Genomic DNA, 15339 nt, shown 5'->3' with positions numbered 1-15339 from the left:
GATACTTTTTTTTTTTTTACTTTTGTTTACATTTATTTTTTGCAGCATTTATTCCCAGGCCATAAGTTTTTATTTCTTTGGTTTCTTCTAGGGTATCTTCTATGCAACTTCCTCTTCTGGTTTAGGACCTATTTGTTCTTTTTCAGTGAGAATTGATCATCTCAGTGTGGCAAGGAGAGTTCATATATGGGTTGATCTGACCATGAACTCTCTTAAGTTCTGTGCCACATCTTGGGGACTTTGTTCACCTGGAATGTGCTCAGTAACTAGAGAATCTATATCTAAGCCCTTAAGTTCAGAATTACTCTCTGCATTTTTGAGCATGTGCAGTAAACATTCAGCACTCTTTTTGGGCCATTGACCCTGCATCCACTGCATCCCTGACCCACTGTTTAGCCTGTGCCCACATTACCAACTCTACCATTGTAATGACAGAATGGCACGCATTGCTTCTTAAAGGCGACATTTGTTAGATACTTGGTTGCCTTTCGGATATGCATACCCTTAATGGCCTGGGCAGTTTCATGAATGTTCTTAAAGTGAACTGGAAGATTTGAGCCTCTTGATTTACATGATTTTGTGGGGTTTTCTGGGTCAAATAAATAGCACACAATTTTTAGAGGTCACCTCGGGCCACTTATGGTTCCCAGGTGGCTCAGTGGTAAAGAATCTGCCTGCCAGTGCAAGAGACCCAAGAGACTTGGGTTTGATCCCTGGGTCAGGAAGATTACCTGGAATAGGAAATGGCAACCCACTCCAGTAGTCTTGCCTGGAAAATTCCACGGACTGAGGAGCCTGGCGGGATACAGGGGTCGCGAAGAACTGAACTTGACTGAGCATGCTACTGGAGATCAGTGGAGAAATAACTCCAGAAAGAATGAAGGGATGGAGCCAAAACAAAAAGAATACCCTGCTGTGGATGTGACTGGTGATAGAAGCAAGGTCCAATGCTGTAAAGAGCAATATTGCATAGGAACCTGGAATGTCGGGTCCATGAATCAAGGCAAATTGGAAGTGGTCAAACAAGAGATGGCAAGAGTGAATGTCGACATTCTAGGAATCAGCGAACTGAAATGGACTGGAATGGGTGAATTTAACTCAGATGACCATTACATCTACTACTGCGGGCAGGAATCCCTCAGAAGAAATGGAGTGGCCATCATGGTCAACAAAAGAGTCCAAAATGCAGTACTTGGATGCAATCTCAAAAATGACAGAATGATCTCTGTTCGTTTCCAAGGCAAACCATTCAATATCACAGTAATCCAAGTCTATGCCCCAACCAGTAACGCTGAAGAAGCTGAAGTTGAACGGTTCTATGAAGACCTACAAGACCTTTTAGAACTAACACCCAAAAAAGATGTCCTTTTCATTATAGGGGACTGGAATGCAAAAGTAGGAAGTCAAGAAACACCTGGAGTAACAGGCAAATTTGGCCTTGGAATACGGAATGAAGCAGGGCAAAGACTAATAGAGTTTTGCCAAGAAAATGCACTGGTCATAACAAACACCCTCTTCCAACAACACAAGAGAAGACTCTATACATGGACATCACCAGATGGTCAACACCGAAATCAGGTTGATTATATTCTTTGCAGCCAAAGATGGAGAAGCTCTATACAGTCAGCAAAAACAAGACCAGGAGCTGACTGTGGCTCAGACCATGAACTCCTTATTGCCAAATTCAGACTGAAATTGAAGAAAGTAGGGAAAACCACTAGACCATTCAGGTATGACCTAAATCAAATCCCTTATGATTATACAGTGGAAGTGAGGAATAGATTTAAGGGCCTAGATCTGATAGATAGAGTGCCTGATGAACTATGGACTGAGGTTCGTGACATTGTAGAGGAGACAGGGATCAAGACCATCCCCATGGAAAAGAAATGCAAAAAAGTAAAACGGCTGTCTGGGGAAGCCTTACAAATAGCTGTGAAAAGAAGAGAAGCAAAAAGCAAAGGAGAAAAGGAAAGATATAAACATCTGAATGCAGAGTTCCAAAGACTAGCAAGAAGAGATAAGAAAGCCTTCTTCAGCAATCAATGCAAAGAAATAGAGGAAAACAACAGAATGGGAAAGACTAGGGATCTCTTCAAGAAAATCAGAGATACCAAAGGAATATTTCATGCAAAGATGGGCTCGATAATGGACAGAAATGGTATGGACCTAACAGAAGCAGAAGATATTAAGAAGAGATGGCAAGAATACACAAAAGAACTATACAAAAAAGATCTTCACGACCTAGATAATCACGATGGTGTGATCACTGACCTAGAGCCAGACATCCTGGAATGTGAAGTTCAGTGGGCCTTAGAAAGCATCACTACGAACAAAGCTAGTGGAGGTGATGGAATTCCAGTTGAGCTCTTTCAAATCCTGAAAGATGATGCTGTGAAAGTGCTGCACTCAATATGCCAGCAAATTTGGAAAACTCAGCAGTGGCCACAGGACTGGAAAAGGTCAGTTTTCATTCCAATCCCAAAGAAAGGCAATGCCAAAGAATGCTCAAACTACCACACAATTGCACTCATCTCTCACTCTAGTAAAGTATGCTCAAAATTCTCCAAGCCAGGCTTCAGCAATATGTGAACCGTGAACTTCCTGATGTTCAAGCTGGTTCTAGAAAAGGCAGAGGAACCAGAGATCAAATTGCCAACATCCGCTGGATCATGGAAAAAGCAAGAGAGTTCCAGAAAAGCATCTATTTCTGCTTTATTGACTATGCCAAAGCCTTTGACTGTGTGGATCACAATAAACTGTGGAAAATTCTGAAAGAGATGGGTATACCAGACCACCTGATCTGCCTCTTGAGAAATTTGTATGCAGGTCAGGAAGCAACAGTTAGAACTGGACATGGAACAACAGACTGGTTCCAAATAGGAAAAGGAGTTCATCAAGGCTGTATATTGTCACCCTGTTTATTTAACTTATATGCAGAGTACATCATGAGAAACCCTGGACTGGAAGAAACACAAGCTGGAATCAAGATTGCCAGGAGAAATATCAATAACCTCAGATATGCAGATGACACCACCCTTATGGCAGAAAGTGAAGAGGAACTCAAAAGCCTCTTGATGAAAGTGAAAGTGGAGAGTGAAAAAGTTGGCTTAAAGCTCAACATTCAGGAAACAAAGATCATGGCATCTGGTCCCATCACTTCATGGGAAATGGATGGGGAAACAGTGGAAACAGTGTCAGACTTTATTTTTCTGGGCTCCGAAATCACTACAGATGGTGACTGCAGCCATGAAATTAAAAGACGCTTACTCCTTGGAAGGAAAGTTATGACCAACCTAGATAGCATATTCAAAAGCAGAGACATTACTTTGCCAACCAAGGTTCGTCTAGTCAAGGCTCTGGTTTTTCCTGTGGTCATGTATGGATGTGAGAGTTGGACTGTGAAGAAGGCTGAGTGCCAAAGAATTGATGCTTTTGAACTGTGGTGTTGGAGAAGACTTTTGAGAGTGCCTTGGACTGCAAGGAGATCCAACCAGTCCATTCTGAAGATCAGCCATCTGAAGATCAGGGATTTCTTTGGAAGGAATGATGCTAAAGCTGAAACTCCAGTACTTTGGCCCCCTCACGCGAAGAGTTGACTCATTGGAAAAGACTCTGATGCTGGGAGTGATTGGGGGCAGGAGGAGAAGGGGACGACAGAGGATGAGATGGCTGGATGGCATCACTGACTCGATGGACGTGAGTCTGAGTGAACTCCGGGAGTTGGTGATGGACAGGGAGGCCTGGCGTGCTGCGATTCATGGGGTCGCAAAGAGTCGGACATGACAGAGCGACTGATCTGATCTGAGCATGCATGCAGGTCACTTACTAGAAAAGAGCAAATAAAATTAGAACAAAGATAAGTTGATATAAATTATCCTTTGGAAGACTGATTCATTTGTGGTTCTTTCAGCCCAATTATTGAAGACAGCCGTGAAGCCACACATTCCTCTGGGTTCTCCGGATCTTCTGCCTCAGTTACAAGCACCTCCTCCATCAAAAGTCTTCAAATTCCTGAGAAACTGGAGCTCACTAGTGATACTGCAGGTAGGTTCATATATACCATTTGTGAGGAAATATCTACATCTGCATCCAGTGAGCAGTTGTTTATCAGAGCAAACTGAGGTATATGTATTTCTTCTCTGGAAAAGTTGCCATAAATTGTGAAATCACTAGACTAAATGAGTACAAACTGAATTCAGTATCATAAAGACCTGAGATAGATGAGTGTTGTTAGATTAACAGTTTTGATCATGCAGTCTTGGGGGTTTTTTGCCCTCCTCTATTAAAATACCCATTTTGGTTTTAAGGTAATTTTTTTCTCAACTTTTTTCACCCAGACAGCCCTACTCAGTCACCCTGGTGTCCACAGTATCGCAGACAACTGGTAAAATCCCTACCAGAGCTGAGTGTCTCTACAGAGTTTTTTGTAGAAGATAGACCAATGCCTAGTTTGGAAATAGAGAAGGAAATTGAATTAGGTAAGTATCATTGAATACATGGCCTTTTGTGTGTGACAGTATATAAATAAGTGACTATTTATACTTGAACTTGATGCTTAAGCACAATCAATATTTCTAGAATGTAAGAAACAGCATTATAGAAGTTGACACATTCATAAGTTTATGTCCCAGTAACAATAGGAATTCTGTCTTCCCCTCTTTCAATTTTTAACAAATGATTTTCAAAAGTATTTTAGATGCTACTAACTGGCAAATATAAAGTTCCTTTAGCCCTTAAACCAGGAAATAAAACCTAGGGGGCTGTACATATTCACAGTGACTTTTAAATGGAATCAAACCTTCTCAACAGATAATGAGGAATATTGCATTAGACAAGAATACCTGGTATGTGAAGACTACAAATTATTCTGGGTGACACCAAGAAACACTGCCGAGTTAACCATAATAAAGGTAGGACTGATTCTTTGTCATTTCATTTACTTCATAAATAATGTCAGTTGAAGCAGTAATTGTAACTCCATAGCACCATCAAAATCCCTCTGTTAGTCTAGGAGCTGCCTTATATGAAAGTCAGTGATGCATCAAGAAATCGCTCACCATTATATGCCAAGGTCTGATGTGAAAAATGAGAGGGTATTGTGTAAATCTCTTAATGTGTTCAAACATGTTAGGTATTCTGTCAGTTTTATCTTCTTGAGGACATCCGAAATTTCCTGGCTTCCTTCAATCTGGACAAGTTACATTCTAGGATACACACACACACACACACACTATATTACTTTGAAATTTCCATTCACCGTCATCTCAGGGATTCATATTACTTCTTTTTTATATTGACTGCCTAGTTACCTTGGATCCCTGTTTTTTTCCTTCTTTCTTGATTTAAATCCTCATATTTCAGTAGCTCCTTGAGAAAGGATGTATAGGATATAAAATTTTTGAAACCTTGGATGTCAGAAAATTTCTTATTCCACATCTTTATTTGATCGGTAGTTTAGCTCGATATCAGAATTCTTGGTTTAAGACTTTTTTCCTTAGAATTTTGAAGATGAGCTTCACTAGCTTTTGGCTTGTAACCTTGCTTTTAAAATCTTTTGCCATTCTCTGATTTCCACCTGCCCCACCCCTGCCCCCCAGATCCTTATAGGATCTTATGTTTGTCCCCAGGATTCTAAAATTTCACAATTATGTGCTTTGGTAAAAGTCTATTTTCACTCATAATCATAGGCACTTGATGGCCATTTCAACCTGGAAACTTCTTCAGTTCTGAGAACTTATCTTCAAAGAAAAAATTATTTTTCTCTCAGTCTTTGCTCTTCTTATATCCTAGAATTCCTTTTGTTAGGATTAAGGGTTTCCTGAACAGATTTCTTTAAAAATCTTACCTTTTTTCCCCCTGTTTCTCTTTATATTTTTGCTTTACTTTCTGGAATGTTTTATCAACTTTATTTTCAGCCTTTTTACTGGGTTTTTAATTTCTTTTATCATGTTTTAAATTTGTAAACTTTCTTGTTTGCACTCAAATTTTTTCTTCTTTGTAGAATTCTGTTCTTCATTTCAAAGATGAAATATTCCTTACCTCTCTGACTATATTAACAGTGCTTTAATTTTGCTTTCTCCCTGCTTCATCTATTTTCTTTTGTCTGTTTTGATCTCCATCTTTCATATTTGAGGCTTTCTTCAAGTCTTTGGCTCTCTCTTCATATTTAAGCATGGGCCTCTAGAAAACCAGTTAAAACTATGTATATGGAGGGACCTTGACAGCTGTAGGCCTCACAGTACAATGATCTCATTTGACCTTGATGTTGGAAAAACCTCCAGTCTTTAGGTCTTTTCTCTTGAGCTTATCAGATACCTCAGAGAAAACTTCTGGTTTCTTACCTAAGGTATATAATCCTGGCTGCTAGTCTCCTAAAAGTTTCATGGGGAAATAAGTTTGGAAAGTAGAAGGGCAGGAAGGTACATCTTAACATTTGACATGTAATAAACTTTTTCTTCTTTTCCTTATGGCCTTCCCACTTTCAACAGTGCATAAGTGTCCTTTAGTCTAGAGCCCTTCTGTTTTATATTCTCTAGGGAAAAAAAATGGTCTTCAAGAATGAAAGAGAGGCTGGGCTACAGGAGCTGGAAGGGTAGTCAGGGGTCTAACTTTCTCTTTAACAGAGTTCAACCCCTCCAGTTATAGCTCCACATTCACTCTTACCTCTATAGATAATTAGTGCTACCAGTTTCATATTACAGAAAGGTGGTCTTGTAATATAAATTTGGTTGCTGTCAGCTTTCTCCACTGCTAGAATCAGCTTTCTTGGGTCTGTTAAGTGGATTGTTACCTCTTAATATTCTGTTTCCAGCTTCCAGAATATCCTGCTGCTCTGTTCTTTCCTAAAGATTTATGCCTTTTCAAATATCCCTTTTCTACTATTACTTCTGATCAGAAGGGCTGGAGGGAATGTTTTCAATCTGCCAACCATTACCATAGATTCTAATGGCTTTTATTTTTAAAATATATTTTCTTACAGGTATCTTCTCAACCTGTCCCATGGGACTTCTATATCAACTTCAAGTTAAAGGAACGTTTAAATGAGGAGTGTGATAATTTGTGTAGCTGTTATCAATACCAAGATGGCTGTATCGTTTGGCATCAATATATAAACTGCTTCACCCTTCAGGTTTGCAATAATATGAAAACATACCATTTAAAATCCTCAAGTAGAGAGATTTGTATGCCATTTGGCAAAGGAATTTAGTATACAATTCCTATTAATCTTCTAGAAATAGACTAATTAATTTATTTTCCGAAGTTATTTTGACCAAGAACACATTTTAACTCTTTATTATGTCAATTTTCAAACATATAAAAGGAGACAGAATTGTGTAATGATCCGGTCATTTATGATCATCACCAGCTCATGGCCACTTTTGTTTTAAATTCCTGGTCTGATAATTCCAATATCCCTGCCATGTCTGGCTTTGATGCTTATTAAAATTGTGTTTTTTGCCTCTTAGTATGCTTTGTAATTTTTTCTTGATAGCCAGACATGATATACTAGGTAAAAGGAATTCCCTTTAGTAATGTGATGATAACGTGTGAGGGGAAGGAAAGTGTTGTACAGTGCTATTATTTATCATCTTTTGTAATGCGCATATGCCTTTGGACTGTGAACTTCACAACTTTCTCAGTTTCCTAAACCGGCCCCCATAAACTCCCACCTGCCCAGCTTAGGTGGGACAAAATAGCTGGAGTGGGCTGGAATTGGATATTTCTCTTATCCAAGGTCAAGTAGACTCTGATAATATCCCAGTATGTTAGGCTCTGGTTAATTAGTTTCCCCTGAAGGCAGGCCTTGTTAAAAAGAACAGCGTGCTCTGGCCTGTTTCAAATGTTTCTTTTTCCCCTCCCCCTGCTGAAAACAGTAGGGAGATTTTTCTATGATATTTACTGTGAAAACCTGATCTGCTCCTAGAGGTGAAATTCACAAAAATGTAGGTGCTTCCCCTATACTTACAGATACTAGAAGAGTTGTTGATTTTTTAGTTTGTTCAGCTTTTTACATGTTCGGACAGAGTAGCAACTTCCAAGTTCCCTACATGAGGAATGGAAACCAGAGTCTATTTTTGCCACTCTTGTTTTATCTATACTACCCCTCTGGATTATTTTTAGAACCCAAACACAATATGTCTTTTTTTTGACCATGCTGCAGGGCTTGTGGGAATCTCAGTTCCCCAGCCAGGGATTGAACCAGGACCCTTGGGAGTGAAAGCCTGGAATCCTAACCACTAGGCCACCAGAGAACTCCTTATAATATGTGATTTTATTCTTTGGACTATTCTTAAGACAATTTTATGGCTTTTTTTTTTTTTTTTTTTTTTGAGATTATTTCTCCTATCATTTTTATTTTTTTTTAATGTTTCTGAGATTATTTCATTTCTCATCTCTTTTTTTAAATTGAAGTATAGTTGATATACAATGTTATATTAGTTTCAGGTATACAACATAATGATGGTTTTGCTGCAATTTTGATGGTAATATGAATTCTCCAAAATTGTTGGCATGAGGATAATTTTAAACTACCATTTATATAGAGATCCTACTATGGGCCAGCCTCACCCTGTATGAACGATCTTACTGGAGAGCAGCATTGTTAAAAATGGGACAACAACCAATCTGCAAAGGAACCCACATTCTAACAGAGAACCAGGAAGAGTACAGAGCAGCAGTAAGCAAGGTATTGAATATGTCACCCCAATTTAAATACTTTTCTGTCCTTCTATTTCCAGGATCTTCTTCAACACAGTGAATTTATTACCCATGAAATGACGGTATTGATTATTTATAACCTTTTGACAATGGTGGAGAAACTACACAAAGCAGAAATAGTCCATGGTGACTTGAGTCCAAGGAGCCTGATTCTTAGAAACAGGTTGGTCCTTTTCATTCTCTTATAATTCTATCAGCTTTGGCTTAAAACATGGGTAGTTTCCATTTTCTTTTGCCTTTTGATAAATACCATATTAAAAGAATACTGTATGTTAAGAGGATATTTGCTTCCTAAAAGTCAGTAGTCACTGAGAATAGTTTAAAAGTATTCAAAGGAAAAAAAACACACACACATTGAGGAAATAATCCAGAAAAAAAGAATTAACTCTATTGTGATGATTCCTGTTTAGAGAGATGTACAAGATAAATATTTGGGGAATGTGAAGTAGATTGTCTAGTGTTTCTTTGTGTGGGGCCAGCGCAGAGGTAGATTGCTAGCAAAGTTGAGGCACTGCTCAGTTTCAAAGACCAAAGTTTAAATCATACCAAGCTGAGGTAATTGCTGAGAGAAGTAAGTAAAACCAGAGAGCGAATGCAAACCATGCCAAGAAAAGGGGCTTAGTGTTGAAATCCAGTTTAGCCGTCAAGTTCAAGGAAGGAAATTTCAGAGCATGAAATAAGAGATGAAACCCAGATACTCAATTAAGAAAATATAGAAAACATTGAGGCATAAACAAGGCAAAAATGGTCAACAATTTTTGTTTTATGGAAAGGACTAGAGGACCAGCACACCTAGTCTAGTGGTCATTGATCTCATGGTGTTTGAGTAAGTAGTGTAGTTTAAAGATGCTTTTTCTGTCCCAAGCTTGTGACTTGGGTAAGCAGTTAACTTTCTCTTTGAGGTCTTTGGTGTACACAAAAAGCTGGAATCATCCTCTACATTTCTCCTGACTACTTATTCTGTAAGAAGAAACTGAATTAGACTCCAGATCATAGTTGGCATGGAAATTAAATAAAAGAATCTGCAGTGTATTCTTGCAATCATAACCTTTTGGTTATGAGCATCCTGCCTTCTTTCCTGAGATGGTGGAGTCTTAAAGGCTTCCCCAAGCATAATACAGCAGCATTTCTCATCCAGAGTACCATAGGTACTTAGTGCAAGTCTGGTCCAAGCATTTCAGGATTTTTATATCTATTCCCCTATAATTACCTCCCACCAAATTAAATACAAGTTACAGTCAACCAGTCATTGTGATCACCAAAAAAATCTCCCCATATGTTTCTAAATGTGAAAAACCCTGGTATAGTTTTTATTTTGACTCTGTTTCACAGCACTGAAATTTCAGAGGGATAGTACTAGAGTTCACAGGGCTTTTCTCAGGACTTGTAGGCAAAGAGATTTTCTAAGCCTTTTTAGGATTGGGCATTTGTATTCTGTATATTTAGATATCCTCTCAGTCCCCAGAGGACTCCAGAAAACCACATAATGTTCAAGGGACATTGCCTTTTAATATGTCACAACTTTTCAAATTTGATAGGAAATTTTGTGTAGATTCACAAGGAGTTGAAAGAGCCTTTTGAATGATTTAATGCAGTTTCTATATTGTGTGTGTGTAAAATGAGATCCAAGAAAGTGGAATGTCTTTCCCAGGGTAACAGTGAATGGAAGATTAGAGAGTTAGGAGACCTTTCTGCTTTTCATTATTCTAAGAAACATTTTCCTACCTCTCCCAAGTTTTGAAAATATTTGGGGATTACAGTTTTATGGCCAAAATAAAATTGTAAAGCAAAATGGGAACAGTTGTAAATTTTAAAGTAAAATAGATAAGCTGGTGCTGTGGAGGTATATGTGATAGGATTAATCAAAGCCTCTATTTAGAAATATAGGACCTGCCATTGATATCAGGAACTGAGAAAGCAGGGAAAGAAAAGGAACACATAAAAAATAATCCATTTTTTCCTCATATAAATAATTCCTTTATCTCTTTGGAGAACAGCTTTATTACATGGAATAGGTAATTCCAAGGAAAATCAGTAGTGAATTAGTGCTGTAAAGTTGTTTATGTGTGTATTTTTTAAGAAAATAAGGGTTGGAATTACAGATAAGTGTAAGATAGAGTATGGTATTAGTTTAATGTAAACAGGATAGTTTACAGTATTTTGTAAAGGTGTCACTTTACCAAAAAACAGTCTTATGTTGTTTTTAATTAAACTCAGTGAAGGAGTCTGAATGATTCTCAGAAAGCCTAATCTATAATAGTAAACAAGAAAGGCTATGCCACCTATAAAAGCTTAATTTCCTCCATCATAATCCTTGTTAGTGTTTATATAGTACAAGGTCAAGGCCTGCATTCTGCTTCTAGTACTTAGTTTATGTAATATGGAAACTTGGTAAATGTTCTGTTGTGACCATGCACTTTGGCTTCTATAGCTTATGCCAGTAAACTACTCTTGACATTGCCCAGTTGGGTGGATACAGGCACTTCTCTTATAGGTGCATTTTCATAACTAACCACTTGAGGGAGCTATTGGCATAGCTAAAGCACACCTGCGATACCTCCTTTTTTTTCTTTGCCTTTTTTTTTTTTTAAAAGACCAGCTATGCAGCTTCTTTCATGGCCTGTTTTTTAAATCTCCTTCTCTTAAATTTGGGCTTAGAATCCACGATCCCTATGATTTTAATAAGAACAATCAAGCTTTGAAGATAGTGGACTTTTCCTACAGTGTTGACCTTAGGGCACAGCTAGACGTTTTTAACCTCAGTGGCTTTCCGACTGTACAAACCCTGGAAGGACAAAAGATCCTGGCTAACTGTTCTTCTCCATACCAGGTAAGTGTAAAACAAGCCAGAGCAAATATGGTGAGGGTTTCTTCATCTCTTTCTTACCTAAATAAGCCATGAAAGCTAATGTTTACTGATACTATCTCTCCTGAAACAGATGACCTAGTTTTCCTATATCACCAAGTCAAGCAAAATGTACCATTTTTCTGTCACAACACTGAAGAATATACACATACACGTGCAGACACATGACTAACTCAGTAACTGTCAGGGCCGTTTCTACCACTTATCTGTGTTGTATTTTGTAAATCATTATCTGTGATCCTCTGTAAAATAAAGAGTTTGCTATATGTACATTAGAATTCTTGTGAGGAATAAATGAAATGATGTATATAAAAAGAACATTAGGACAAATGTAAAGTGTTTTATATGGTGGCATTATATGCAAAAATCCCTTCTGACTCAGCTCTGGATATACGGCGTTTGCTGATTGAATATACAGCATAACCCTGAACTAGTCATGTGCAACACACTTAGATCACAGCTGGAGTCCATGCATATTTAGTAGGTATACAAATTTGAATTTGACAGTCCAGATATTTTTGTCATCTTTTGTTCTTAAGGATAATTCCTAGAGTTGGCTCTGCTGCTCACTTCTTTGGGGAGTTTCTCCCTTTACTGTAAGGATAAGAATAGTCTACTGAAATGTATGTCATAAAATAAACTTAGCTAAGCACTATAATGCCTGTCAACTTCCTATATAAATAAATTGTCATCATAGTAGCAGAGAATGGTTTTAGCTGATAGTGCTTTTTGTGATTTCAGGTAGATCTGTTTGGTATAGCAGATTTAGCACATTTATTATTGTTCAAGGAGCACCTACAGGTCTTCTGGGATGGTTCCCTCTGGAAACTTAGCCAAAATATTTCTGAGTAAGTATTGGTGATTTCAGGGTCTTTGCCTGTCCAAATGATCTTCTCTTTATCTCCGGTGCTCTCTCTGCATTGACAGCTTGGTTTCTTAATCCAAATGCCATGATTTCATTAATTTTAACCAGTTTTCATTAGATCTTCAGTGGAGTACCTTGTTCAGGACAAAGGAATTATTAATAAAAAGGGAATCAAACTATTCAGCTTCAGGACATTATTTTGAACCTAGATATATAAATATGACATATAGGTTGACTAGAGTATGGAAGTCTCTCAGTTTAGAAGTCTTAATAGAAACATTTGTGAGAATAATTTTCTAACCAATTGGTGTTAGTCTTATACCCCTTTTTAATTGCTTTTATGAAAAGGTAATAAGCATCTCTTGAAGAGAGTTAAATTTCTAAATTACATAATAATTTTAGGCTATTATTTAGTTAATGAATGGATAAAACCAAAGCAGAGAATTGAATCTCCTTGGTGAGGAAGTAAATGCTCTCTTAATAAGAGTTGCTTGGTCTCAGAACCTTAGTATTCCCTCAAGCCTGCTCATACTACTAAATATCCCATCTTCCATCTTACCTTATCATAGCTGTTAACTTCCCAGAATAAGTATAACAATCTATCACCTACTAATAGATTCTTTAGTTAAAAGAAGAATCAGTATTGATACTTTAACACCACTTTACTTCCATTTTCCCCTCCCAACAATTGAATTGTTGTTTTTCTTTACTCAGAATTTGGCCAGTCTTATTTGTCTCTAACATATACTTTCAAAATGGGTTTGAAATATAATTAAGGCATAATATAGGATAGAGTTAGGTATCTCCAGTTGGTTATGGTCCTAGATGAGTCTTACATAAGCAGAAGCAGGTAGGGGCAGGTGGGATTTTCTAACAACCTTGCCTTATACAATAATAGAAGCTTATCTGATTAAAAAAAAAAAAATTTAATACAAACATCATAGACTTAAGCAGTAGTTACTTCAGTCGAGCTTAAGATTCTGAGAAGGTTGTAAAGATAATAAAATACTGGGCAAGGGGAGAGAGGAAGCTGTCATCTTTCTAATGACCTAGACGTTAGGAAAGTTAGAGGAGAGGAGACAAATTTTGTTTTTCTTCTAGTCGTAGAAGAGAAGTGCTGCATCTCAGTACATGGAGGAAATTTATAGATTCAAATGAAAGATCTTTCCCTTTAGGTGCGTTCATCGTATTATAACTTTTCCCACTGTGGTAGTCTTTTTTTTTTTTTTTTTTTGTAGTTTCACCTTGCGGTTTCAAAGGACACTGCTTGAGTGATCTCTAACCCTAGAGTTAGGTATTACCTTAAACCATGTTGGTGCATAAATATACCATTGAGTTAAACACAGAAAGAATTCAAACTCCTATATGCCTAATCTTGATGAAAATGGTTTTATATATTTTTAGGCTAAAAGATGGTGAATTGTGGAATAAATTCTTTTTGCGGATTCTGAATGCCAGTGATGAGTCCACAGTGTCTGTTCTGGGGGAACTTGCAGCAGAAATGAATGGGGTGTTTGACACCACATTCCAAAGTCACCTGAACAAAGCTTTTTGGAAAGTGGGGAAGTTAATCAGTCCTGGGGCTTTCCTCTTCCAGCAAGATAGGCAGTCAAGCCTCTCACAGATTCCTGCCTAAAATCAATGGTTGTACTATGGAACACTGGATCTGTATATGCTGTGATTTAATTTAGGTACACTACTAATACTTTTCTAGTTTTTGATAGAAGTATATTTCTACGTAACTGGCAGTTTCTTCTCAACAATGTACCTACTCTTGGCCTTGACTAAGTTTAACAAAGAACAGTTTTATTCTAAATAGATTCAATATTAATGGGTACCTTGCTGTCATTTAACACATTTGCCTCAACTTTTCCTTGTACTTTTCCCATTTGTAATTTGTTACATGTATCCTTGTGATCACTATGTATTTTGTAAATAATAAAATAGTGTTTGTTAAATTTGTGCTTCTAACATCTCATCTACTTTTTGCCAACTAAGATAATAAATAGCCTTATTTTGCAGACAGGAGCTACTTTACCATGGAATTTTGTGTATTCTAGACTTGTAACTGTTATTATAGGATCATAATAATACAGAATAGCCAACCATTCCTGTAGGTGTTCCTGACTTTCCACTAGATGGTCTAGATTGAAAAGTAGATAAAATGGTTTATACAAGGCCAAATTTTCTTAAGTTTCAAGTGGTAAAGTTTTTTTTATTATGTCTTAATGTTTTCATTTTTTTATCCACCACGACCCTTGGTCTTCTTATATAATCTAGTGGTGCTGTTGCTGCTGGGCCTCTTGATAAGGGCTGTGTGAGTTAGGGGAAAAAGGATTTTGAATGGACTTTAGCAACCTTTCAGAAACGGAATGATCATCATTCTGTTACATATAAAATGACTTGTTAGGGGCAAGGTTAATGAAGGATTAGAAGAAGGTTTTTCATTTGAAAAATTTGAAGAGGCAGAATATTAGAATAAAAAGATGACTTGACACAAGGAATCATTTGGGAGTGCATAGGTCTAGATGAAGTATTAGACCACTAAACAAGCTTGAATTATATCAGGTTTGGAGATAGGGAAGAAAATCCGTAGAAAGGGCAGTGAAAACTATTTCATATCATAATATCAAAATTATCAAATGTGCCTCTTATGTTGGTGCCTGTGTTTTTTTTGTTTTTTTTTTTTTTTTTTTAACTCTAGTTGTCACTGTTACTGCTCTAAAATTGCTGGAAAGCAGAAGGTTCTAAGTATATCTTAACTAAAAATATTTAAGCATATATACTTGAAGCACTGAAACATGACTTGCATCTGAAGGATAATCAACTTAGAAATTTTTGCTCTTAACCAAAATATGACTTTTGATACATTTTCATGTTTGTTTCTTGT

The 15339-nt window shown here is 37.3% G+C and overlaps 1 protein-coding gene across 1 annotated transcript in view; it reads left to right on the top strand.

The window, feature by feature from the left end:
* Positions 1–14403, top strand: part of BUB1B (BUB1 mitotic checkpoint serine/threonine kinase B) — a 55217-nt gene extending 40814 nt beyond the window's left edge. Inside the window, exons 16-23 of the mRNA XM_005888937.2 lie at positions 3911–4044; positions 4338–4478; positions 4810–4910; positions 6980–7129; positions 8739–8881; positions 11377–11548; positions 12326–12432; positions 13854–14403. Of these exons, the coding sequence (XP_005888999.1) occupies positions 3911–4044; positions 4338–4478; positions 4810–4910; positions 6980–7129; positions 8739–8881; positions 11377–11548; positions 12326–12432; positions 13854–14085 (1180 nt within the window). The 3' untranslated portion in view covers positions 14086–14403. The remainder of the gene's footprint in view (positions 1–3910; positions 4045–4337; positions 4479–4809; positions 4911–6979; positions 7130–8738; positions 8882–11376; positions 11549–12325; positions 12433–13853) is intronic.
* Positions 14404–15339: the final 936 nt, after the last annotated feature.

This window comes from Bos mutus, chromosome 10 (assembly GCF_027580195.1).
Source record: "Bos mutus isolate GX-2022 chromosome 10, NWIPB_WYAK_1.1, whole genome shotgun sequence".
In the NCBI taxonomy this organism is placed as follows: Eukaryota; Metazoa; Chordata; class Mammalia; order Artiodactyla; family Bovidae; genus Bos; species Bos mutus.
The sequence above is the reverse complement of the archived record's forward strand: the minus strand, read 5'-3'. Positions and strand labels throughout refer to the sequence as shown.